The sequence below is a fragment of the Falco cherrug genome, chromosome 8 (assembly GCF_023634085.1).
Source record: "Falco cherrug isolate bFalChe1 chromosome 8, bFalChe1.pri, whole genome shotgun sequence".
In the NCBI taxonomy this organism is placed as follows: domain Eukaryota; kingdom Metazoa; phylum Chordata; class Aves; order Falconiformes; family Falconidae; genus Falco; species Falco cherrug.
This window is the reverse complement of record NC_073704.1, coordinates 35,711,710-35,738,048: the sequence shown is the minus strand read 5'-3', so window position 1 is coordinate 35,738,048 and position 26,339 is coordinate 35,711,710. Positions and strand designations below refer to the sequence as shown.

The following is a 26,339-nucleotide window of genomic DNA, read 5'->3' as shown; positions in this document are numbered from 1 at the left end:
CAGACAATACCATTTTTGTCAATTTTTTGAGTAATTGCATAGAATTCAAAGAAGTTGGTTTGATGTTACATTGCATTGAAGAAATGCAAAACATTAACTCAGCTAATGTCAGAAATATAGCTTACACATACAGCAAAAGCTGTGGAAAGGGGACTTCCACACAGATGTGAGCAAACTGCAGTAAACTAGCAAAACCACAAGGATTTGAGGAACTTTAATTATGATTCCCAGGTGTTTTCACTAAAATGTGCTGCAGACTACAGCTTGCATTCTGGAAAGAAAGGCACATTCAAAATCACCTTCAGTTTGCATTTTTCTGCTTTATCCCTCAAAGTAAAAGGAACTGTAAAGAAAAATACTCCTGCAATCAAACGATGCATTCTGTTTCCATCAAGTCTGAAGGACTGAAAGAACGAATTCTCTCTAGTGGTATACGTGCAAAAGCTACAAGAGTCTCAAAGATTGGTCTTTGAAACAGTTTTAGTCTTTTGAAGCATTGGATCCACTTCCAAGATGGGTACCAAAAATTACATTCACACCTGAAATGCAAGCTGGAGATCCAAAGTCTGGGATTTTAATGAGATCTGCCCAGCTCCAGCAGGTAAGCACCTATATAATAACCCCTGAGCAGTAGTAACTTGTGTCACAGCTTCTGGCTGACCAGCAGCCACAGCAGCAGTCCCACTCCTGTGCAAGTCAGTCTTCTCAGAGAAAGCACATACATATCTAGATGAAGGAGTGATAAGACCCCTCCAGATTTTATTTTTTTTTTTAAGCTGGGAAACAGTGTGAAAAATTCATTTTCTAGAAGATATTTTTAAAAGCTTCATTCTTCAGCTGCAAACTGACATTCTGCAGTGAAATATATTTTTGTACTGTCTAGAAATTAATTTTTTCACATTTCTCCCCAGAGGCAATGCCATCCATGAAATGTATAACTGTGCCAGTGATTCTACAGTGTTAAACAACTGGCTTTTTCATAACTAAATGCTAAGTTTAAAAGGAAATAACTCTTCTCAATGGGCAAGTTTCTATCATGGTTAAATGGAAACAAGCCCCAACTATCCAGAAACCTTAGAGTTAGCTTAACTTGCTTTTCAATTTTTGCTACTTCTACTATCTGTCTTGCTCTGTTATTTAAGAGAAAGTAAGTCTAGTTTTTCTATTTAGGCCATTTGTGTCTTCTCCAGCCTTCAAAGGCTCCCGCACAATTAGTGTTACAATGACTGCACAGCTGCGTATCATCCACCAGGAGTGATCCGGTGCCTGCAGCAAAACAGCAAGATAGAAGTGCGAAAATTCTAGCAGCTTTATCTGCATGTCTGTACATGGGACAGCTTTAAATAAAAAAAACCAAAACATAAGCCCGAATTTGCTGGATTGCTTCTGGCTTTCCTTCTGCTACAACACTTGCCCCCCATTCTGCTCAAGCAGCCAAGGCAAGGGAAGGGAAGTGGAAGAGCTGTTCAGCTAACTGTTCTTAGGGTCCTGCAGAAGTGCCATCCAAAGCAAACCAGGGGAGGCAGAAGTGCCAACACTTGCACTTGTGCAGGTTCTTCAGAAGAAAAGACTCAGGGCCGTGTGGATTTTGAATGTGCTGTTTCTGTGCTGCAGACACACATGGTGGAAACATAACAAGGGCACATGACAGATACCCAAAGTAGCTTTGTTTCTAAACCTCTGCATAAACTGTGGGCAAGTTACTTTGTGTCTCTGTGGTTCTGACCCATATTAGGCACCAAAATGTAGTATTTCGGGCTCCTTTGTTTACAAGTTTAAAATAGTATTATGAAGACTGCTAGAAGAGCATAACATAATATCCTAACTGAACTGCTTTGGAAGAAAAACGTAGATCCCAAAAGAGTATGGAAAGAGCACAAGTGCCTGTCACTAGATTGTAGAGTTTAAAGAGCAAAAGTATGCATGGTCTGTCTTTTCAAACCAAGTTTGTGCATAATTTGATGCATACATTGCCTTTTCAAACAGAGCATGTGCATGCAACCATCTTACTCCTACACCGTAACCTCAGAGTAAAAAAGAAAAATCTCAACAGCAATACCCTTCCAGTACCCTAATGCATTTTAGTATTTTAAATCAGCAGTTTTGACTTGAGAGCTCTGTGGACACATTTATCATTCAGCTGTGCAACCATACTATAAACTGTCAACTCTTCATCACTGTCCATTTTGACAAATTACTCTCGCAACAGCATTTCCAAGTTATCCTGAGCAGCCAACACACCTCATAAATCCACATCATTGTAGTGTTGTTAAAATTTCATTTCATGCTTGCATTCGCAAACATTTAAGCTTTCAACCTCTGCTTCTGGGCATTAATCATGGAATTAATCATAGGATTAAGAATGCCAAATTTAAACTCAAGGTTAATAACATGCGCTCACCCAATATTAGTTTTACATTCTGTCATGGGAAAACACTTCTTAAAAAAAAAAGTACAAGACCTTTGTCTGAAGTTACCCAATATACACATAGACTAATTATATTGTTGTTCCGTCATGAAATGAGAAGTTGCCCAAATTCAATATAGTTGCTTAAAGAAAAATTTCAGACCCCTAGACCTGTGAAAAAACAACCCTTTGGCCTCTGTACATCTGCTTGAATTCTGCCATCAGGATGAGCTGAAAGATCAATTATGAAAAAGCTAACTGCATCAACTGAGTTTTCAAGACTGATGATCACGGAAGATTGTCACAGAAAATACTGTGATTTAACAGAAATACCAGGTAACAAATGTCATTTAAGAATATTAGATTCTCACATTCACTTGACATGCATCTTAATTTTTAAGATACATCTGCATAAAAAACATGAAGCACCTGCTTGTTGACAGAATACTAATGTGCAAACATACCTACTTCATGCTAAAATGTAACCTTTTAGTAGAAACTTAGACCGACCTTAGATGATTACGAAACCCTATTTCCAGATTCTATGATAAATAACAGGATAAATAATATAGTCATGCTGTGTCTTTTCCTTCCCCAGCTTTATAGCCCATAAATAAAACACTCGGTACTAGCAATGGAATGAGTCAAATTTGTGATTCAACCCAGCCTTTTTTATTTCTTCAGATACATGTTTTGGATATGCATTCAACTATTACTGCTGCTTCAAGCAATGACTCCAGAAGTTCAGTGACAGTCAACTGAATAAATTAACAGAACCTGCTTTCATTACAACCAGGTTACTTATAAAACAGACTTACTGTTTTCATCACAGAAGGGTCAGGGTTAGAAGGGACCTCTGGAGATCATCTAGTCCACCCCCTTGCTAAAAGCAGGTTCTCCTACAGCAGGTTGCACAGGATCATGTCCAGGTGGGGTTTGAATGTCTCCAGAGAAGGAGACAATCTCCAGATAAGTAATTTAAAAACCAAGCCCCACCCCCCAATCCTGCAGAAACTGTAAAATCAGTATTAGTTTGTGATTCTGCAGCCACTTTGGCTCTTGCAATTCTTTACAAACAGTAAGGCAATAGATATCAATGCTACTTCCAAGGTCAGTTGCCATAAGTTACCAAAATTTATCTAATAAGAAAGAAGAGGTCAAATACACCTGACTGTTCCTGGCACACAAACAACAAGCCAGTAATAGAGCTCATAATAAGTGATTGACAAAATTCATTTTTGGAAAACAAGTATTACCCAGGGAAGAGAAAGTCTATACAAAGAACACCAGGGCAGACATGTTACTCAGCCGTGTACAAAACTGGGTCTTTCGTTCCCACAGGTACTGAAAGATTTAGCTAATATATGTCCAACTTCACTCAAAACCATGACTTTCAGATATTTTTATTTTCTCTTAACCGACTCCACAATTCATGAACAGTCTCCAAGCAGTGGCCACTCCACAGAAGTGGCCACACTGCTTAGGAGGACATACAACCTGGTTCCACTTCCCAAATGCCTCTCCTAAAATGCCTCCCTGCTACTACCTCAGGAGCTATATTGAAAGGAACAGAAAAAGTGTTCAGAGGCAAGGATCTTTGACTGAGCTTCACACTTCCGTTTAAGAGGATACCTAGGATGGATTCCCTGGAGAGTTGCTGCTTACATCACCTCAATTATAAATGTTAGAATTCTCCAGGCTAGAACCCCCTGGAAGACTTAGGAATAATAGCAACACACTTCATAATAATTCTGTTTTAATAGCTTTTTGCTCTTTATGGAATTTTTCTGAAGAAAGTTATGATTTCTTTTGAGAAAAGTTTGCAGTTACGAAAAACATGGCACTATGATGTTCCCTTTCTGCAGATTAAAAGATTACTGACCTCACTGAGGTAAATAAAAAAGGAGCATGTGGACCCATCTACACCGTAACTTGCATAACAGGGATCCGATCGCCACATATCTTTCATCCACTGTAACAGAACAGAAACACAGCCTGTTAGGTTTAAGTACCATGTAAATAACTCTTAATACTATTTCACATTGAATTCAGGAATGACAGAGGAAAGCTGCAAGCAACTATACTCAACTAGATAAAAATCACCAAGTAACAAAAAAGGAATTTTATTTTGCAGCATACCGCATCTGCATTCAGCTATGTTGGGGAAGTAACTACATACCAAATGGGAGTATTGTTTGTATAAACTGGTAGCCAGGCAAGCAGAGACAAATATCAAAAAGAGAATATAATCAAGATCCAGAAACATGGGTGTGGCTGGAGTTGACTGCATTGCACACCCCCATCACCCCCGTGTTACACTCGCTCTGGAATTTAACAGATCATTTCAGTTACCAAGATTGAAATCTGCCTGATTTTGCCAAGAATCTGCCATTTCTGCAGAAGCAAGTAATAAATTTAAATTCATATTTTAATGTTCTAATAATGTATTACATAGCCACTATGCAGCCAGTTTGTCAATATGGATCAAAACAGACCAGAGATTTAAAACGTACAGATATTTCTTTCAAATACTATTGTCTAAGAATTTTATCTAGAGGAAAAGGCAACATAATTTCACACATACTTTGGTAGTTATTCCTTTTCCAGAAATTAATTGTAATACTGAATAATGATATTTAAGTGTCTAGCTACTTTATTTTTGTCCCCCACTACTGAAACAGTATCCTTACATTTGAAATGTATCTTGGAGGAAAAAAACAACCAAACTCAAAACCCTCAATCTCTGCAAGTCTTTTCCAGGTTTTGGGTGTGGGGTTTTGGTTTTGTTTGTTTGTTTTTTGGGGGTGGTGGTGGTGGTGTTTATTTGTTTTTTCCTTTCCAACCAAAGCCTGACTGCTTTCATTACTTGGCCTTTCCAACTGCATTATTAGTAAAATATAGGATTTATGTAGAGTCAACACTGAACTCCAAAGTTCTGGTTACACACTTAGTGCAGTCCCTAGCCTGTAAGCAGAAGAGGCAGAATGCTTTTAACAGAAAAGGGGAAGGGAGAAATTGGACAGAGCTCTTGCCAAAGAGGGGAAAGTAGTATAAACAAACGTCTTGCTGAAACACAGAAAGGGCTGGATTAAGGTACACACAGAATCCCAGTCCTGGGGTAGGGGAATGACTCATACCGGGGAAGAAACCAGGGCATTGCGAAAAGGAGAATAAAGTTTCTGAATAACAAGACAACATTCAAATAATGAGGCATTTTATTAAGTATAGCATTTTAATATAAAATAGCATTTTATTCCTGTCTTAATAGGATGCGATTTTATTTCTCTGCATCAGTAGTATTAAAGGCTTGAGGTGAGCCATGCTGTAGTGGTACACACTCCTACATAACCTCTTTTTTGACCCAATTGTTCCTGTTTTACACCACTGTCCGAGTAGTGACCTCTTTCACATTCAGGTTTCAACAGAACACATATAATAAGATTAAAAGCAGTTCACTTACCTTTATTTTCCCTTCACAGTGAGGAAAACCATCCATAGGAGGCAATTCACACTGTTCTTGGGCTCCATTTATGAGATCTAAAGAGAAACATAGACCCTAACTGAATTACATTTTACAGTTCTGACAGATAGCCTAATGAATCCTTCCTTTTGTTTTCATGGATCTGTCATCCAGATTGATCGGAGAGTCCTACTGTGTAATATTTGTTATAACATTAAAACTCAGTGTGCTCTTTTTTGACTATAGAAGGAAACAGTTGCACAGATTTCAACTCTGACTTGCAGTAAAAGTGCTCAATTACAAAAATTGGACTATGATGACTTAAAAATTAAGCTAATCACAAAATATCTTCCTAATCAAAGTGTGCTTAAAAATTACTAAATGGCAACAACTTGTTTCCAATTGTTAAACATTTTTAAGATGTATATTGTTTTTAAACATAAAACCTAGTTTTTTAATTTCTGTTACCACTTTATCTAATACCTATGATCTGAAACTTGCCATAAGACTCAAGTAAAAAACAGATCATACTGCAACATTTATTAAAACTGTGTAGCACTACATCACATCTCATGAAAAATATTTCCTATGGCCTCCCAAGAATTTTTTTCTTTTTTTGCCTATTTTAATATTTTATCATTCTAGATTTTTGAAACACATTAAGGAGTGTAATACAGAGCAACACTTCCAGCCCATGGAGCCATGGAAAAAGGAGCAGCTTTAAATGACATTATCACATCAACTCCAGGATGGGACTTTCTTCTAAGAACTTAGAAGAACTCTCCAATGCAGGCCTTTAAGGCAAGAAAAAATATTAACATGGTGAAGAGATTCTTGCCAAAGGCAGCAGACGATAAGGTTTTCAATTTAGGTAGTTCGTCCCAGAATTATCTAAATTATACTTGCATTATTTCTGATTTTTCCCATGGGCAAGAATCAAGATCATTAAACCCAGCCATCCATCAACCTAGGAACAGTTCATGCTATGGCAATTACAGTGCACAACTTCACCCAGCATATGCTAATTGTTGAGATCTCAGAAAAAAAGAAAAAAGGCTGCAATGTTAGAATACAGTAGTGACAAGATCAGTGGATAAAGTTAGAACATTGTATTATATACAAAACCCATCTCCTGATATACCTGAATATTTTCCATTTTTTGGTAAATAGTTTCTTTTAAAGATAAAACTTGAAATGTGGTGAAGCATTGCAAAATGGAGCGGATAGAGAAAAAATAATCATGCCAGGAAGACGACACTTATTTGGCAATTTCTGCAGCAGTAGTAATTTGACAAACTGAGCTGTACTGCCAATGACAATAACACTGAAGCAAAGTAGTTTTTAAGATGACTTTGTAATTTCAAATCAATGAGCACTTTCAAACTATTCTCCCTAACTTGTTATCCTTATAGGATTCTTGCAGACTAGACCACTAGTATCTACGGCTCTAATTTCTGTTCCAAGTAAGAATACACAACCATAGAATCTTTTAGGTTGGAAAAGACCTGTAAGATCATTGAGTCCAACTGTTAACCTAGTGCTGCCAAGCCCACCACTAAACTATGTCCCTAAGTGCCACATCGACAAGCCTTCTAAATAACTCCAGTTATGGTGACTCAGCCACTTCCCTGGTCAGCCTAACAACCCTTTCAGTGAGGAAATTTTTCGTAATATCCAATCTAAACCTTCCCTGGCACAACTTGAGGCCATTTCCTCTTGTCCTGTCACTTCTTACTTGGGAGAAGAGACTAACCCCCACCTGGCTACAACCTTCTTTTCAGGAGCAACAAGGTCTCCCCTCAGCCTCCTTTTCTCCAGGCTAAACAACCCCAGTTCCCTCCACCACCCCTTGTAAGACTTGCTCTCTAGACCTTTCAGCAGCTTGCATACAGATATCAACAATTTCAAAGGATGTTTTCAGTTCAGTCAGTACAGCTACATAACAATAGGACTTTTTGTTTCACTACAGTTCAGGAATCAGACCTTCCATGTGAATCACACTAAAATCAGCACTTGGAATCAAACAGTAACAAACCTACCTTAAACCCAAGAGAGGCACGGTTAAAACTATGGTAATTTTCACTAATCAATATAATGCCATTAGAAGAGCTTTATGATCTAAACTGTGGGCTTTCTTCTTTTTTTTTTTTCTTTTTTTTTTTTTTTTTTTACTTACAAACTCATAAGCCTGAATAGAAAGTGAAGTACAGAGCTTTTCATAAGGCATGTGAAATTCAAATCTTCCTAAAACATAAAAGTCATCTGAAATATCTGATACATCAGAGATGTAGTTCAACCACAGGGAAAATTTTACCTTCAGCATCATACTGAACTTAGGGTTGAAAATTCTGCATCCCTGGGCAATCCCATTCAATCAAACAAGTCTTCCTATCAATTTCAGTTGCATTTGAACAAGTTACACTTGCCACGTTCAAAATTTTTTTCCTTCCCCTTATAGTTACTATATACATAGTTACTGTACTAAATACCAACCTGTAATAAGCAATTTTCAGAAAGGTAAGAGAAAATTATTAAACCCTTAAAGAACAGGTATTATTAATGGTATTCAACATGCATTTCCACATATCTTTTCCTCTGCAACAGTGCTTTCTTACAGGGTATTCTTCCTCAGTCACAACTCACTGATCACCATGCACTACCACTCATTTGACTTTTGGTTGAATCACTGATACAGAATCAGTTAAAACAGCTCTTGCCCAAGAGTATTAATTGAAATCAGGAACAATGTTTTGATTGGCACTACAGAGGAAGCAAAACAGAGGTGGGAATGACAGTCCCCCAGGGGCTGCAACTGCAGGAGGTGCTGCTGGCACAGCCTAGCAAAGCCACTTAAAAGCGTAACATGCAGCCTTTGCACTGCTTTGCTCTGGGCTAAATGATCTTCCTCTGCAAGATGGTCATTCCTCCTTAGACTTGACGCTACCTCTTCAGTTCCTTATCTGTTCTTCTGACCTTTCTGTTGACTGGAAAATACAGCTTGCCAACATGAAGGATCCATGAACTTTGTCATTTAAAATAAAAAAACATAAAAAATGTTTTCTATCTCAAGCTAACTATGCTATCATATGATGATGTTCCACCTCAGAGGGTTAGTCAAGCAAACCCTGTCTTCTTCTGAAGTCCTTTTAAGTACAGGATGATACATAAGCACAAGCTATAATTCTTTATTTTACAGCACAAATACCTAGTGTGCCTAGTGTATCACTTACACCATATTGCACATTTTCATGGCTATCTTGTGACCTGTCAAAGAACAGTAGGGTAGAGAAAAAACACAAAACACAAACAATAGTCTCATTTTTGGTAAACACACACTGTAATCTAGAGATGTTTGCTTTTGTCATGCATAAACACATTTTCTGCATGCAAATGTGTTTCTGTCGATGGGCAGTGGTGTTTGCTCCTGTCCATTGTTCACAAGGTTTCACAGGATCCCTGTATTTCCATGATCTACTTGTAAGAATAAAAATCACCTTCTTCCAACAGTCACATACTGCACCAGCCATACACTTCAACAGATCAGATGAGCAGCAGTACTGCATACAGACACTTTCCAAGCAGAAAGTCAGCCCTCCCAGCTCTTTCTGTTCCTGCCCATTCGAAGAAGTAAAAAGCAAGAGCCAGACATTTATGTCAGCACAAGCTACAGATTTTCTCAGGCTTTGGGTCTCTCCTGTGCTCAGCTGCACTAGGGCTTTTCCAGAGCAGTCCCACTCTTGCTCTTCCACTGGGATGATTTACACGCAAACAAAGTGCTCTCTCCAGGATAATCTATATGTATAAGGAACACAGAACACTGAAGCCCACCTTTATCACCTCTAATCATGTGAAAATGCTTGGTGAAGTATTAACGTCTCTAGAAGTATCTCCAAGAGTATCTGACATCTCTCCCCCTCCTTGCCAGCAACAGTAAACACCTCAAGGACTCACCTTCCTCAAATATGTTAACATCCTTTTTCCACCATTGCAGACTCTGAAGATGCTTCACACACTCACCAGCTCCCCACTCCATCTTCCCATGCAGCCTTACCGTGGATCTATCCCAAACACTCAGATCAACTTTCAGAGCTAATAATCAGGTAATAGCATAGTGAAGGCAATGCTATAAGGCTTAAATATAAACTGTCCCATGAAACAATTTATATGTTCTCCAGGGCAGAACAAAACATAGCAAAATACGCACACAGAGGAAATGAATGTGAAGGAACAGGACAAGCAACAGAGAAATGCAACTCTGTTCCACCTGAGTACTCCCTAGACAACCAATCTTTCCTTTGTATCTGCAAATAGGAAGCTAGCTGATGTAATCTGACTGGAAATAAATCTACATCAAGGAGATTGTCCAAAGCAACACACTGCCTGCAGAAATGGCCAAGTCAATACGGGAACATACCGGTTTCCACACATAAGCCTGAGAATTAAATGCAAAAGTCTGAATTCACCTGTGAATAATTTTGATGGTTCCAATCAACTACTACTTGTACTAAAGCCATACCCTTTCTTCTTGGCCATAGCCAGTGTGAGTTCAAGGTTGAGAAACACTCCTCCCAACTTTTTTCTTCCTTAATGATCAGAACCTGTACAAAGAATTACAAATTTCTGCTCCACTATCTGCTCACTACTAACCAGGCATGAGTGCTGGAGCCTACTGGTAAGAGCTAGCAGCCTCTGGGCAACAAAAGGGCTCCTTACCCTTTCCTTATTAAACTAGCTGTTCTGAACCATAGTTATAAACATAGGAAACATCCTCGTAAAGTATCTATAAAGTCATGGAAGCTGTGACCAGCCTCTTTAAATACAAAATTATAGCTACAAATTAACAGTTCATCTTGCCCTCATCAAACCATGCTGCACAGCTGGACCAGCAGCAGCAGCAATAACTGGACAGTATTCCCTAGCATGTCTCTAGCTCAGTGAGAGCCCTCACTGCCGAATTAACTCACTCCCTTTTTCATGCACAGGCTTCAATCATTCATGCTAATAGAAGCTGGCTCTTCATAAACAGGAATCCAGAGATGAATAAATCTTGCGTATCCCACGGACAGTTGGGACCAAACTCAACCAGATACCAGCAATTTACACTTTTGAATGGGTCATAAAGACAAGGGAGATGGAGCAAGTGGAACCCAGGGGATGCTGATCTACAGACCTGGATCTTTCAAAACAAAAAGCAAGTAATAAAATACAAGTCAAGACTTCAGAGTTTTTCATCATCTGGAGATGACAAAACAACCCTAATATCTTACGAAGACTGTTGTTATGAAGGTCTGAATAGCAGTATTATGCTGTTACCAAATGCATGTCAGATAATAATGTGTATGTTCCCTTCAGGGAAGAACTAAGTCAGACATTAAAGTTACTTTTGTTGAAAAATAGTATTTGAGAAGCCACAAGGTTTTTTATCCTTAATTAGGATTTAGGTAATCTAAAATGCAAGTTTTGAGATCTTTTCCCAGCCACAACTTAGAACTTACAGCCAAAAAAGTTAGAAACACAGCAACTGCCAAGTCAGTACAAAGCAACTGTAGTTAATATGCATGCTTTTCCCCTTAAGCTTTGTGTGAGCTGTGATACTAATTTCTACTCTACACATACCTAAGTGTTTTTGAAGTCATGCGTAGCTTAACTCCTCTTGACTGCTGTTATGCAAAGATGTAATTATTAAACATTCATCTCATATAATGTTACATTAAAAGTCAACGCATTGACAAATTGAAAAGACGAATGTGAACATATTATAAACTTAAGTGCACACAGTTGTTGGATTATACTGGAAAAATGGAAAACATTGTTAAAACACCAAGAAACTCTAGATTTAAAAAAACTCTTTAAATACATTGCTCTGTTTGTGAGGTCCTGGGACATTCAATATATATCCAAAAAACTCCACTCCCACATTTAGAAAGGGGCCATATGTTCACTTTGCAACTGTCTGTGGCTGTTTAAAGATACACAGCTCTGCATCAGAGATGGCTAGTGCACAGCAGGTGAAACTGAACTTGTGAACAATCATCAGTTATTTCAGTGCAAAGTCTGGCACGTTAGCATGAATGACGTGGCAGATTTAAGCTAAGCCACCTAACCTTGCATGGGAAAAGATACTTCTCCCTTGTTACTCTATACAAGCAACTATACCGGCCAAAGTCCCAGGCCTTTGACATCGCTCCCTTTAAACACCGTTCACGGGTACAAGTCTTCATCATCTCCTGCAATTAAATTCCATGTCCACAGGTTTTGTTTGTTGTAGTGAAGGTCTACAACACTCAAGAGAGAATTATGTGGTTAAAAGCATAATCTATGAGAGGGAAGTGGTTTTTTTTTGTTTGTTTGCTTCCTAGTTACTCTTAACAAAACTAAAAATAAGCAATAGTGAGTGCTACATGCATATTTGGTCCCCTTCCTGTACTGCACATCCTTCAAGTAACGTGCTTTGTAACAGGCTAAAAAAACTCTTCTTCAGTTTTTCTCCTTCAGACAGTTAGGAAGTCTAGAAATAATCCACTAAGACAGTAAGCTTAATAACAGCCATAATTAGTTACTCAGCACTGATTGTTGTTTGATAGGTATTCTATTTGTCATAAAAGTTTTTAAATGGCAAGACTGGTTAAAACAAATGAAAAAGCCATCATACTGCTGAAATTGGGCTGTGGTGTCACAGTTTGCATCTAGCCTGCTAAGGACCAACTCTTCATTCTTCAGAGAATGGAAATATCTTAAGAATTTAACATGACACAAAACCATATATACTTTGGAACCTTCAGGTTAAACCCCAGGTTTTTAGCCTAGCGCAAAAAAGTATATTAGAATATCTTTTGATGACATATAATACGGACAATAGTTCAGCTCAGTGTTTCCCCATCAGCAGATCTCAAAACCAGGAACCTCCTTAGTATGAGGACAGAGTAATCATACCCGATCAAGTCTATTCACCAATCATATCTTTTCTGGCTTTGATCATTAAATAAAAGTACTATTCTTACTTTAAATCATGGAACCCTTCTCTTGTTTCTATTTCAGTTCTGAAATCTGGTATCTATGGTTAGATGTAACACTGTAGTTAAAGCTGGTTTGTGTAAGGTCTCCTTTCCCTTCTCCCATTAACACATTCTCAATTTAATTCACATTTTTCATCTCCAGCTGGTAAGATTTCTTTAAAGAGAGAATTTGCAGTGTGAGCTGAAAGCACCATCAACATATTCAATGAAATGAGCTAAAGATTTCATGATTTTAAATGCAGAGCACAAAATGCTTTCTACTAACATTTTAGAAAGTTCAGTAGCAAAGCATTGGTATGGTTTAAAGAAAATTAACTTTTCTACTGCTAGTCCATCCTCACACCAGCTATGCTGCTGTGTTCCATTAATGCAACTGAAATCAATGCAGTGTTAGGAGAATTCAAGTAGTAGTCAAGTGGTTAATCAAAATGCAGCCCTGGGGACCACTAACAGCCCCCTTCAGCATTACTAATACAACTTAGCACTGCAGTGGAAAATATTCACGTGTGGTCTTCTGCACAGTTATTACACTGTGCTGCAACAGCAAGGCTTAAAAACACAGAATTCTCCCCACCGCCACACTACTGCCTTTGTGGGAAGCAAAATGGACAACAAAATGGGAAAAACTGCTTGATATTATATACAATGTGGAAAAAGAGCACAATGAATAAGGCACTGTAAGTACAAGTCAAAGCAAAGCATCACCCCGAGAAAGCATAATCCTGGCTACTAGAACCCTGCAGCCCACATACCATACAACCAGTACACAATGACGTTCTGTGGGGACAACTAGTTTGTTTTTTAAGGCATGACCATACCGAACATATACATACTACGTTAAGTGAAGAAGCCTACTGTAGTCCTCTTAAGAAAGGAAAACAACTTCAGAAATTCAGAATAATATGCAATAACTTACCTTTTTTCTAATCTAGTTTGCCTCTGCAACTACAGAAGTATGGGGTGAACTACAGTTGCAGACTGCTAAAACTAACGAGGCTGTTACATGTCTAACAGCTCACAGGAATGAGAGCCATGGAAACAAACCAACTGATCATGAAGTTACCTGAGTTTTCCTCCCAGTCTAAAAGGCTTTGGCGTGTTAGCCCCAAGTCTTTAGGAAGAGAGACAGGCAGATACCTCGACAAAGGTCCTTCTCACCATTGAAATGTAAAAAAATACAAAAGAAAAAAAAGCCTGCTTGCAGCATTGCCAAAGCTGACTTGTCAGCCTGCCTCACTACATATTCACAAAGGATGCCAGGTATCTGACAGGCATCCAAGCCATCATGTCTTAAATGACAAGTAAATACTGAAGTCTGCATCCTAATGAGTGACTTTAAAGTTGTTAATGCTAAAGTTGTTAAAAGAGAACTCAACAGCCAATACAGCAGAACAAGTTAATGCATAAGCCAAAAAAGCTACTGAAACTTTGAACAGATACACCAAAAATATTCTCCCTTGCTGAGCAGTGCTACATATTGCAACCTGATACTTGACTGTTCTTAGTCTTAGAACTGAGCTAAGTACCAGCTATGTACAAGTGGGGTGTGGAGGAGGATTTAAAGTGAACCTCCTTCACTTGCTCATTTTTACAGGATCAAAAGACACACAACTAAAATCTTCCTAAGTGACACTTCTCAAGGCAAAAGAACACTTGGCAAACTAGCAGGCTACCACAGTTTTTGGTGCAGTTACACTAATCTGAGGTGTTAGATGGTTATACCTAAAGAAAAATTAGTTTTTTACTGGCCAAGCACAGTAAAATGATAATGGACTCAGAGCACCTTGGCCCTTTCTTTAAATAAACATTTTTATTTTAAAAAACTTGTTTTGCAACATGCATATTCAGAATTAATACCACTATTATTTAGTACTGTTTTAAAGCCTGAGGAATTGAAACAGTTCCTTTCAGTTTGCTTAAATCAAGTTTTTCCCATAACTGCCAGAACACAGCAAGAGTTCACAATTTAGAAGGATTAAAAAAACGCCACCACCCCAAAACAAAGCCCAAACTAAACCCAATCCACAACACACAAACCCCACATCCCTTGCTTACCACCCCGTCCCTCCCCCCACCACAAAAAAAAAAAAAAAAAAAAAAAAAAAATCACATGAAGACAACAGAGGACTGATTCTTTGATCATGTTTAAGCAAGTAGATTGCCCTATCTGATGAAATATGCCTGGTGCAATACTGTCCCACAAAAATCAAGGATTTCTTTCATGGTTATCTTAGAAAAGCACAAACCGATCTTGTGCCCATCACATGCAACCAAGCTACAACAGAAGCAGCCATGCAGACAAGCTCTGCTTGAAAGTGCCGTCGTTTTGTATTTCCCCATTTCCATTTAATCATCTCCAAAACAGCAACTTCAGATTTACCTAGGGTGTTATTTGCAGCAATGCCTTACAGCTTCCAGTTCTAAAGCCTGATGAAAACTTATCTGCTAGGCACCCAAGGTTTAGATTAATGCTTTCCTGCACGTACAGGAATGTATTACTTCCCACAAATGCAGAAAGGATGGCTACCAAATGTCTTAAAAGCTTTTCAGATACAACTCGGATAAATACAGAGGAGAGAGAGAAAGAAGGGAAGAGGACTTTATTGCTTCTGAAACCAATCAGTTGAAGCCTTATAAGCATCTTTATTAACAATTTATTCTTTCATAAATGAAATTGAGGTCCTGAAAAAGCAGTTGAAAACTGTCCGTATCAAAACCACCAGACTGTTCCAACGTTTTTTAAGAGGGAAGAAGAAAAAGGAAAGTATGCTTATTAGTTTATACATGGATCTAAAGGGGTTTGGGGAAAGTAACACCTAAGTTCTCACTCAAGCTACCCAAGGTGCTCCACTGCTTTGCTTTTTAACACAACCTGTGCAGCCTCAGCCCTCTAGCAGCAGTCCCATCCTCAGCTCCTTTGTGATTAGGATTAAAGATATTTGTGGTACTACGAGCTTATGTTCTATTATCCTTCCACACAACTCAAAAAGAGCACAGAAGCAGTTTTGCTCTTGTGCTTCCCTCAATGAAAGATTCTGCAAAACTAACTTCAGAGGAAGAAACCAGGTGCGGTACCACACTACAAACATTAAACCTAAACACACTAAGGATATGAATATACAGTATTGTCTACACATACATTAACAATGCTAGTTGTCCAAGAGTCTGAAAAGGAAGAGAAATATTTCTAGTCTCTGAACGGGAGCTCAAAAATGAATCAAAAGTTTGAGTTCACCTACTTCACACACAGCTGAGTTACAGTCCTTGCTGAACCCTCAACGTTTCCTCCTACCAACTCCTATCACCTTCTTATTATGAACAAACATAATCCAGATGGATTTTCTTCATATCCTTTTATCTGCCAAAAAGTCTGTACACCACCACACAGCAATATTTTCCATCGCAGATTTCACCACTGCTGTCTCGGTTCTACAGCATTGCTTGACAGCCAGAGGTAGAACAATTTATTTAAAAACAAACAAACAAACAAACAAACAAAAAACAAACAAACAAAAAAACCAAACAAAAAACAAACCACACCACTTTTCTCCATCTCACCAAGGAGCAAAACTGATGAAGAGACCTTTGTAAAATGATGAATAACTTTATTTACAAACAGCCTCTAAATTTTAAATACTGAGTCATATTCTTAAGATGTCTGCATGTCTGCCCAAAGCACAATTATAAATCTTTGTCAAAGAATACGTTTTACTTACGCTGTCATCTCAAACAACAAGCAAATTGTAGGTTTCAGTATGATAACAGAGAGACTACTCTACTGAATGAAAAAATCATGGGCTCTGTACTAAGTAATACCCATCACTTACATTGCTCATTCAGGCTACAGTGGTCGAAACACTGGCTAGAAGTTGTTCAGAACTGTTTTTATGAAGCCACAAACATTTCTATTAGGCTGTTATAAGGCATAAATAGCCATGACAGCTACTGTTTGGCCAGAGACTATTCAACTCTGGTTGTACTAATAATCCCAACACAAAGACAGGTATTTTTTCCAAACTGCTAACAGTTTGATTATTTCCCATGCAGTGCCTCCTTTTTCCTTTGCTGGCCGGCTCTTTTGGAGAAGGTACTGCTCAGTCCTTCGTGAAGTAATTTATAATGGATTATCTTAGCAGAGTATTCCAGGTTATAACACCTCCTGGTCCAACGCTTATCTGGACCTCCCCAGACTTTGTGGCTCACATTGCCTAACACTTTCCATAGTCAAGACTATATTCTGTTTTGTTGATCATTTTTTTTTTTTTTTAAATCAAACCAACTTTGAATAGCCAGGTATTTCCCTAATGTTTTTTTCTTTTCCTCAAGAAACTGTCCTACCTCATCTTTCTACTACTGCTGCTATTATTTATTCATCAGGAACACCACAGAAGTTGCTGATAAAAGTTTTAGAAGACATGTGGTAGCACTCCAAATGACGTGCTGACTAGAAAGAGTAGTTACAATTGTTTTAAAAAGAGCTACAAAACTCACTATTATTAGGTCTTTTCTCATCCATACAGTTCAGAGGAAATTTTTCATCTGCCTTTACACCTGTAAGGCTGCAAAGGCTGTGTATTCCTTTATTAATAGTGTCACTGAATTACAGGCAACTGCTGTCCTAGCACAGACCAGATCTGTTCCTTAGGGGAAGATAAACTACTCAAATTTATTTGCCCAGGCACCTGCAGTGACCACTCTTAAAAGTCTGAATATCTATATCCCCAAAAGAATATTAAAAATATCAAGAAGTACATATATTTTTTTTCTTCATTAGAAAGAACGATGGTAGATTCATGTTGCAGTATCAAGAGACTGTGGTAAGATGACGACAGGTTTAGCTCACATGTAGTGCATTAGAAGAAGTAACCTCGCAAGTTTCTTAATTATAAGAAAGAACCTTCCTGGACCAAAAGATGTTTTGCCATCAAGATATACACTGAGCAAATATTAAATACCCCGTGACCGTGGTTCACTGAGAAATACCAGCATTTTAAACAAATTGATTTTTCAACCACTTTGCAACTGACAACCATTTCTCATACTTACATGACCACATTGAAACTTGCATCTCACTTAAGCTAAAACCAATGTATATATGAACTGAAGAAAACATCCATACATTCTAATACTATCAATATTCCCTTTTTATACTATTATTCTTGTTGCCTATACAGAAAAGGTAGGCGGGAGTGGAATTGTTTTTCTTTTTTTAAACCCTTATCTGGTCCAATTGTCGGTGTCCTTAATCTCACAGAAAATAATTTTGCAGTCCATAAATCTGAGTCATGGTCATGCATCAGTTGTGTTTATTGAAGTCAGATAAAACCATAACCTGGACTGATTTTAGCAACTCGACTCCAGAACTAAATGAGAACTCCATGATTATCATGACTCTACCTGTGGCATATGAATACTATTGTTAGGACTGCTTTCTGATTACAGCAATGTACCTAATAAAAGAAAACTCTGTTTGCAGAGTGGCTTTGGGAGGAGAAATCTTGACTATCATCACCATCTCTGTTCTTCCTAGTTTGCAGATAAAAGAGTACGTATTTTTTTTCCATGAAAGTGTTACTAATACTTAAAATACACAATGAAGAAAAGGTCATAGCACAGACTGACAAGTAGTGGTAGTCAGTGGTAGTCAATTTTAAATTATAAGAAAAATATTATGTTTTGCTTTTAAGTTTGTGTCCAGTCAAAATCCAAAGTGAAGACAAATATTTACAATATAATCACCTTCCTGTCATTCTATTATGCCTTATTTTATCATTTGTATCTATTCAGGTAGTATATAAGACACAGTAAACTTTACACAAGTCACTGAGGACAAAATGCAGATTTCATGGTGGTTAGTGACTCCACTATTTACTGCCGAGGTTTACAAGCAGTGTCAATAGATGTTAAGGTGCAGCTTAAGCCTGCATGACACTTCATTTATTTCAGAAAGGCCTTGCATAGGTAAAGGGACATTGTTATACTGATTATAGAATCAGGTCTCAGTGTACTATGACAGCTCAATCAAAAAATAATGAATGCCCGAAGCAGCTCCCCTGCCAGCAGGACTTTTTTAGGAAAGCCTGGTAATGACACTGCACTACTGCACTGATGAATGAGGCTATAAAGTACTTGATTTACTTCAGAGTTTTAAGCAGGGACTCTGAGGAAAAAAAAGATTTGCAGAAAAACGTTACTAAAAATATTAAACATGATGTTGTTAGGATGCTCCATAAATATTACAATTGTCCAGACAGGAAGAGTGAAATTACTAACAATAGCTAACATGAATTTGTCTAAAGTCAGCATTAAAATATTACAGCTGAAAAGAGGAAAGACAATCCTAATGTGTTTGCTTTATGTGATAATTTCGTAGTGTGACAGCTGAATAAACTATTATAAAGAAAACAACAGAAGTATGTGTATTTGTATACATACATGTTTCAGTTCCAGTAAAATGACAAGCTACTGAGTAACAAAATGCCTTCTCTATAACAAATTTCAGATTATCTCTAATTGCTCTAGCACAATAAAAAATGATGCTGTTGAAATATTGCAAACAAAACCTGTAGCTGATATTGTGATCACAATGTTTACTCACCTTTTTTCTGAACAAATCCTTCCTAGCAAAGAAGATACTTTTATTATGATTTTACTGGAATCACATGGCTTCCAGAATTTGCTGTCAGTAAACTGCTATGGAGATGGAAGTAGAAACAAGTTTTTTCATTTCCATTTGGCTGCCTCTGATCAGATGAATTTCCAGTGATCGCTTCAAAGGGATGAACAGCAGGCACTTTAACACAAGGATTAGCTTCAAGCTCTATTCTATCCATTGGTTGTATCCAGCCTGGAGACATCTGAACAGTGACATTATCCGAACACTCACCAGAACAATACATTAATCAAACCTTTAAGGAACAGTGTCCTAAAGGTTTTTCTGTTGCTGCTGTTTAATATAGTTGCTTCAGCTATTTTAAACTTAGTGTACCAAGAGTCAGAAGTAAAAAATGAAGCCCTAATACAACAAACAGCGTTCTTTGCCACAGAGCAAGCATCAGGCAGCAAACAGCTATGTAAACACCGCAAACTGAAAACTCCTACACCAAGCTCCTTAAATGTTGCTCGAGAGTGCTAAAATTATGAATCTAGCAAACTCCAAGAATAACAAACAAAATGTAATTCACCTTGAGAACTGATGAGAGAAGTTACCTAGTCAGACCAGTGATACTTTGCCTATAAAGATATGAGCAACAACATGAGTCTGTTTCTTCCAGTTATCTGCAAATCTACTGAAATAACAGCATCAAGTCTCTCTTTTGTCCAGCTACAAAAAGAAAATATACAGGAATGTTTTTTCATTTTATATATACCCCAGAAACTATAGCAATACTGTGCTAGCTTGCCTTCCATTGAAGTGGAAGATCTTCCAGTGAAAATCTCGTTTTGTATGCCTTGTGGTAGCAACATGGCTCACCCTGTTAGTAGCCTGCAGGTGTTATACCTCCTTAGTTACTTGTTTGTAATCTGCCCTCGGTCTAACCAAGATAAGAGAGACAGAGGAGGGGGTGGTGGGAGGGAACGTACCACAAGGCAAGCAGTAGTAAACCACACATGCAAAGAGTTGTAAATGACTACAGGAATATTTTTACTATGTGGCAAGAGACACAAAGGTCTATCTCACCAAGAGATAGCATGCCTTTAGTGTCCTGACACAGAAAAATGCAGTTAGGACAGAGCAGCTGAGCCAGCAACTCTGCTGGTATACTGTAATCAGGTAATCACTTGTACAGCTGCTCTCCCAGATCAGATTTCCTTCCAGTGGCACTACCTTACCAAAGGTAGCATTTGCTCCTCTGTTTTGACAAACTTAAGAGGGTAATACCCTCTCAACAGAAGTGTTTATTTTTACAGGAAACCCAAGTACAGGCAAGACTTGGGAGCACAGCTATCAACCTATTTACCAAGTTGCCCTAACTCTTCTGCTCTGCCAACTTTGTGGCACTGCAAAGATGCACTAGCAGAGCAGACTCTGATCTTCCTATAGGTCAGGACAGCCAGTATCTGTTTAGACTTGGTGGCAGATGCAGGGCAGTAAACCAGGCGGTATAAACAAGATTTATTCACAGCTGGGAACACTAAAGAAATAGAGACATGCAGCTGAAGAGGCCCGAGACACATTCCAGCACCACAGAACTCAAACACTTTGAGAAGTTTTAAGTGTAGCAAACAGTCCATTCACTGAAGACAAAATTAATGACTTCAAAATGACATTTTAAAAATATATTTACTTAAGCTGAAGGTACCAGGTAGGTCTTCTCTGTGTGTCAAATCATAAGCGCTGTTGAGTAGGTAAAGATGTTTTTAAATCATAACCAGTAACAAACATAATAAATGTTTTCTTTCAGTGAATAACCAATAAAGTGTATATGGTAGAAATGAGAGAAGATTCATACCAAGCCAAGTAATGAGACTTACAGAGAAAACATCTGCCCAGTTTCATTGTTCTAAAGTGCAACCATTTAAAGTATGAAACATCTACCATGAACAAGGTAGATTATACCCCTTTGAAGAAAATCAAATTCTCTGCCAATGTATTCAAGCTACCAGAGAAGGTCTTCCTCTGAGCTTGTAAAAGACCACTGGATGTAAGATTGCCATTGATACAGGCTAGACTTTGAATTCTGTTTTCTAAGACATTCCAAGTATCTAACACTGAAAAATCATGTTATGACCAAGAGAGAAAAATACAGGTTACACTGCCCATGAAGATTTTCAACAATTGCCACACCCACCTGCTACATTAAGCTTTTCAACTGCTCCTAAGCTGGGAGCAGGAGTGGTAGTATTGTTGGTAGAGTTTGCTCCTGTTCCGTTAAGTACAAGATTTTCCACCTTGGACTCTAGCTTCCCAATGCGCTGCAAGATATTATCCAACAAGACAGCAAGTGTCTTCTTCAAATCTACAAATGAAAACAAAAAGTTAAAATTGCTTAATAATGCAATGCACACTGTCAGACAAAATAAAAAAATAGGTACAAGAGTAAGACTGGAATATATAGACACTTCTCAGTGCAAATCTTTGTTATTAGCAGGTCTGTGCACTCATGTTCCCCACTCCGTTCAGCCTCAGATACAAGTGTGGAACTTGTCTTCTGTGTACACACTGCAACTCATATACATATCCTACATTCAAAGTGAAGTGTGCACCTTTATGGGTACACAAACAGGGGGAAAAAAACCACCCTGTGTGCTTTGTACTTCAGTTAATAAGAAGCTGCTTAAATAATAATGAATCTAACCCTAAATCCATATCCAAGCACTATCAGAGGAACGGTCTGTTAGATGCTCGGTCACCTGGAAAGAAAAATCCCCTTCCCAAAAGGGACAGGTTTGCGCCAGTACAAAATCCTTCTCCTGCACCTCCTCCACCACAACCAGGTTCTACACTGATTAAAAAACCAAATGTTAAGTTCAACCTTTCTGTCGTATACACAAAACATCATAAATCACCCGTCTCTTTTCTTCTGTCTGTTGGTGATTGCCTCTACCTCTCTATTTCGTTTGATACAGCACCTCCTTCCTGTGGAAAGCAACAAACAATAACAGGAATTTGCATATCAAATGACAATCGAGCAAGAGCTCTCTGATATTTTTTCTTTGCCTTTTCTTTTGTTCAGATTTCTTGAAGTAATACAGACAGCTGGGCACGCTAAAAGAACTTTGGACAAGAGGGGGGAAAACAGACCACTATGAGACTAAACTGTATAATTATAGTGGCAACAAGCCAAAAAAGATGAAGGAAAGTATTGTTCTTTGTTCATTTACCCTTGTCTCAGAATTAAAGAAATTTGTATGATGAATTTATATTATTTTCCCATTTAATTATGTGAAATAATTACATGTACATATGTGTAATACATTTTCTGCTTTCCACAACTTCAGAATCAGGTAACTTTCTGACCTGTAGTAGAAAATTTCTCCCTACATCCGAGGAGATTGCTCTGCCCCTACATCAGTTGTATTTTTGCCACACTTTGTGCTCTCTTTTTTTTTTTTTTTTCCCATGACTAGCCCAATTCTTGTGCAAATGAGAGAGTAAACAAGACAGCGTTATTACTTTTAGGAAGCTTATGATTCTTTTTTTCCAAATGAACGGAGAATTGTATTTATTCCGTGGAGCCATAAAGTAGATTTTTGTCTTTATAACTGTGTCGTTTCCTTCGTCCTTTAAAGATCAGAAGATGGAATCTTATGCACTAATGATGTGGACTATTTTTAAAGGGGTCCAGAAGTCACTTAATGCTATAGTGTGCAGAAGAAAGGGAAGAGTGGAGAAGGGATTTAACATGAATAAAACCATGGTACAGAAGGATGAAAAAAAATCTAGGATAAAGAAGTAGTAAAATAAAAATATTCAGGAAACAATGAGGAGGAAAAATAGTATACATAAAGGCATACACTGACCATAAAGAGAAAAATGGCTAACTGATGTTATTTTTTAATACCAATATTACAACACTGATATGAGAGACTGCTTACCAGAACAAAAAAGCAATCGGAGGCTACTTTGAGAAGGGGAGGGCAGAAGCACAAATTCATAGTAATTTTTGCAAAACTACTGTTTACTGCTATAAAAATCTAATACTCTATATTTGCACTACAACTTTTAAAAAGGAAAGCATCTGATCAACCCTACCTGACAGGTGAGTATATGGTAGAAAAAAAAAAAAAGCGAGAAAGTGAACGAGCCCTGAAATCACAGCTGAGGAATGACTGAAAACCTTTTGGGTGAGTAAAAGCTGCCAAATCAAGCAAACTTAAAACTTATTCTTGAACATGGAAATCATGATTGTGCTCGTTAAGAGCAATCAGAGCGTAAGAGTCAAAGAAATAAAAAGGCTAAATAGCAAGGGTACTAATTTTCATAGAATACTGAACCAACTTCTACTACTTATCATTAACATGTTTATCCATGAGCAGCTAACTTGATCATTTACTATCAAAAATCATTTGGTATGCCAAAGAGGACAAGCTAACTTACTAAATAATTACCTTACTCAGTTTCATAAAGTATTATTTAATATGGTGTTATTCACTCACCACAGCATCTTTCCCTCTAACATTTTAAATAAATACATTATCATTATTTTGCATCTTTCCAAACTTCTTAATTGAAAACATCTGTCCAAAATTTCCTTTAAACTTCAAAATTTTTAAAATCTTTGAATTTCTTAGTCATGGAACTTGAAATTTCTACACAAAACTTAGTTTGACCTTCACAGAAATGTTACAAAGTTATTTCACCTACTTTTAAATGCAGTTTAACTTCTCCTAGGGAACCTGACCACTGTTTGATGGCACGTCAACTTATTCCTTAGCAGAATTTGGAACACAAAACAAAAGTCACGGGCAACAAGCTGCAGGGGGAACTTAGCTTAAGGATATCCTGTACCCTTAGACCTAGCTAGGGCACATATTAATGCTGCTACCCTTCAGTTTCTGGAGACATACTGTTTGAGGATTTTTAGGTTGTTTTTTAATTCTTCTTCAATTCACCTACCATCAAGCACCCTTACAAGGTAACTTGCAAGTTACAAGAATACTGATGATGGCTATATAGGAGGTAGGGTTTTGGTTTAAGTCTATGCACACAACCTCTAGGGACTTCTACTTGTTTGGAGGTCTTCAATCTAAATATTCATCTAGTACCACTCCATTTAGCTTGTGTTACTTTGCAAGATTACAATACCAGTACAGTTCAACATACAGTCACAAATCAGTAGAAGTTACAGAATAAGCATGGCTTGTTGTTTAATCATGTTGCCTATGTTTGGGATTATAATCTCAGACTTCCGGGCAAGCACCTTCACACAAACTCAAAAATTCTATTTTTAGAGGAAAAAAGTGGTAACAGAAACAAGACATGGAGAGAACCTCCCAGCAGAATATTTTCATTACATACACAAAAAAGCGAAGCATATTTAGAGAAAACTAGAGAAAAAGGTACAGCTATTATGTGTTGCATCCTAGTCTTTATTTTTTTGTCCAAGCCTACAAAAAGCATCTATACAATTTCTTCAGAGCTGAATATTAAGGTAATATAAAAGGAAACAAAACTAAATGCCTAATTAGCCACTAACTTTCCAGATAGCCTGAAAGTGCATAGGTAAGTATGAAAGAGTGCTAAAAATGCTAAACAAGTAAGGTGTATCATGTGACCTTATTAGATTGAAAAGGGGCCACACCTAATCTGAAATTGGATTTTATCTTTGTTTTCATAATATCTTCTACTAATATGCTTCGTTCTTTTCTGCATACTTTGTCTTACACATACACACAATCTTAACTCATGTTGTGTGAAATGGAAGAGAGTAAGCATTAAAACTTACTGTTGAACAAAGCACAGAAATTCACAAAAAGTTATATAATTAAACTTAATTTAAGCTTATGCCAGATAAACAAACTCAAACATTAAGTAAATTGACTGAACAAATAAGTGAAATGGGATAGAAGAATAAACATAGCAGGTCTCCACTTGATCAGTAAGGCAAGTCCTTCCTCCACAAGGGACTTCTTGGATCACTGACACACAAACTAAAAAGCCTCCCAAATTTCTCAAAAACAGCAAGATTTTTTTTTTAAATAAAATTCTAACAAATAACCTGAGGCACACTAGATATAGCCAGATGTAAAATTTAGTGGACAACTTCATTTCCAAGTGACTTGAAATGGAAAATCTGTCCCATTTCATACTTACAAGAGAAGACTGTTTTCTCCTTCTCTGCAGAAAATCCACAGTGCAAAGCATTGTCAATTGAAAAGCATTATGAAGTAAAATGTTTGGACAACTTAGAAAAACCCTTCATCAGATTATCATGTAATCTAGAGCACACACTTACCATAAGCTGTCACTGTCCCAACATAAGGCCCATCAACTACATTTTTATTTTCTTCAGCTAATGCTTTGATGTATCTTTTGCTGAGATCCAAAATTTGCTCACGCAGGACTGAACTGCTTTCATGTTGTGTTTGCTGCTGAATAGTAAAATGCAGAAGCATCATTCCCCAAATGAAACCAAAAGTCACCAGAAAAAAGCCAAGTTTCTGAGAGGACAGCTTCCATGGAGAGAATGCCATGATTCCCAACAGCTTCACACGGTTACTACAAAGGTTCCTAAAGCATGAAGCCAAACAGCAAGTTCATGGTCCAGGTATATAAATATCACAGAGCAGGACTCAGTCTTATTCCAACTCCTTCGTCAACGTAATGTATTTCAGTTCCATCCTGTTACAAGAGGAAAGAAAAGAAGCATTTTTACCACAATGTATTAGAAGTTTTTACTACCTATACTAGGTCTTCACTGTAACTGGTACAAAACAGGAGCAGACAGTATGTTTTATTTTTAAATGTTTTATTTGTATGGATCAATATTGTACTGTAGTAGCCAGAGCACAA

General features: G+C 37.6%; 1 protein-coding gene across 2 annotated transcripts in view; it reads right to left on the bottom strand.

The window, feature by feature from the left end:
• The window catches only part of MGAT5 (alpha-1,6-mannosylglycoprotein 6-beta-N-acetylglucosaminyltransferase), a 133,171-nt gene that overhangs the window by 58,312 nt on the left and 48,520 nt on the right, over nucleotides 1-26,339 (bottom strand). For both annotated transcript variants that reach the window (XM_055718081.1, XM_055718083.1), the window contains 4 exons: nucleotides 25,783-26,168; nucleotides 21,676-21,843; nucleotides 5,868-5,944; nucleotides 4,290-4,379 (listed from right to left, as the gene is read on the bottom strand). In XM_055718081.1, the coding sequence (XP_055574056.1) occupies nucleotides 4,290-4,379; nucleotides 5,868-5,944; nucleotides 21,676-21,843; nucleotides 25,783-26,020 (573 nt within the window). In that variant the 5' untranslated portion in view covers nucleotides 26,021-26,168. The remainder of the gene's footprint in view (nucleotides 1-4,289; nucleotides 4,380-5,867; nucleotides 5,945-21,675; nucleotides 21,844-25,782; nucleotides 26,169-26,339) is intronic.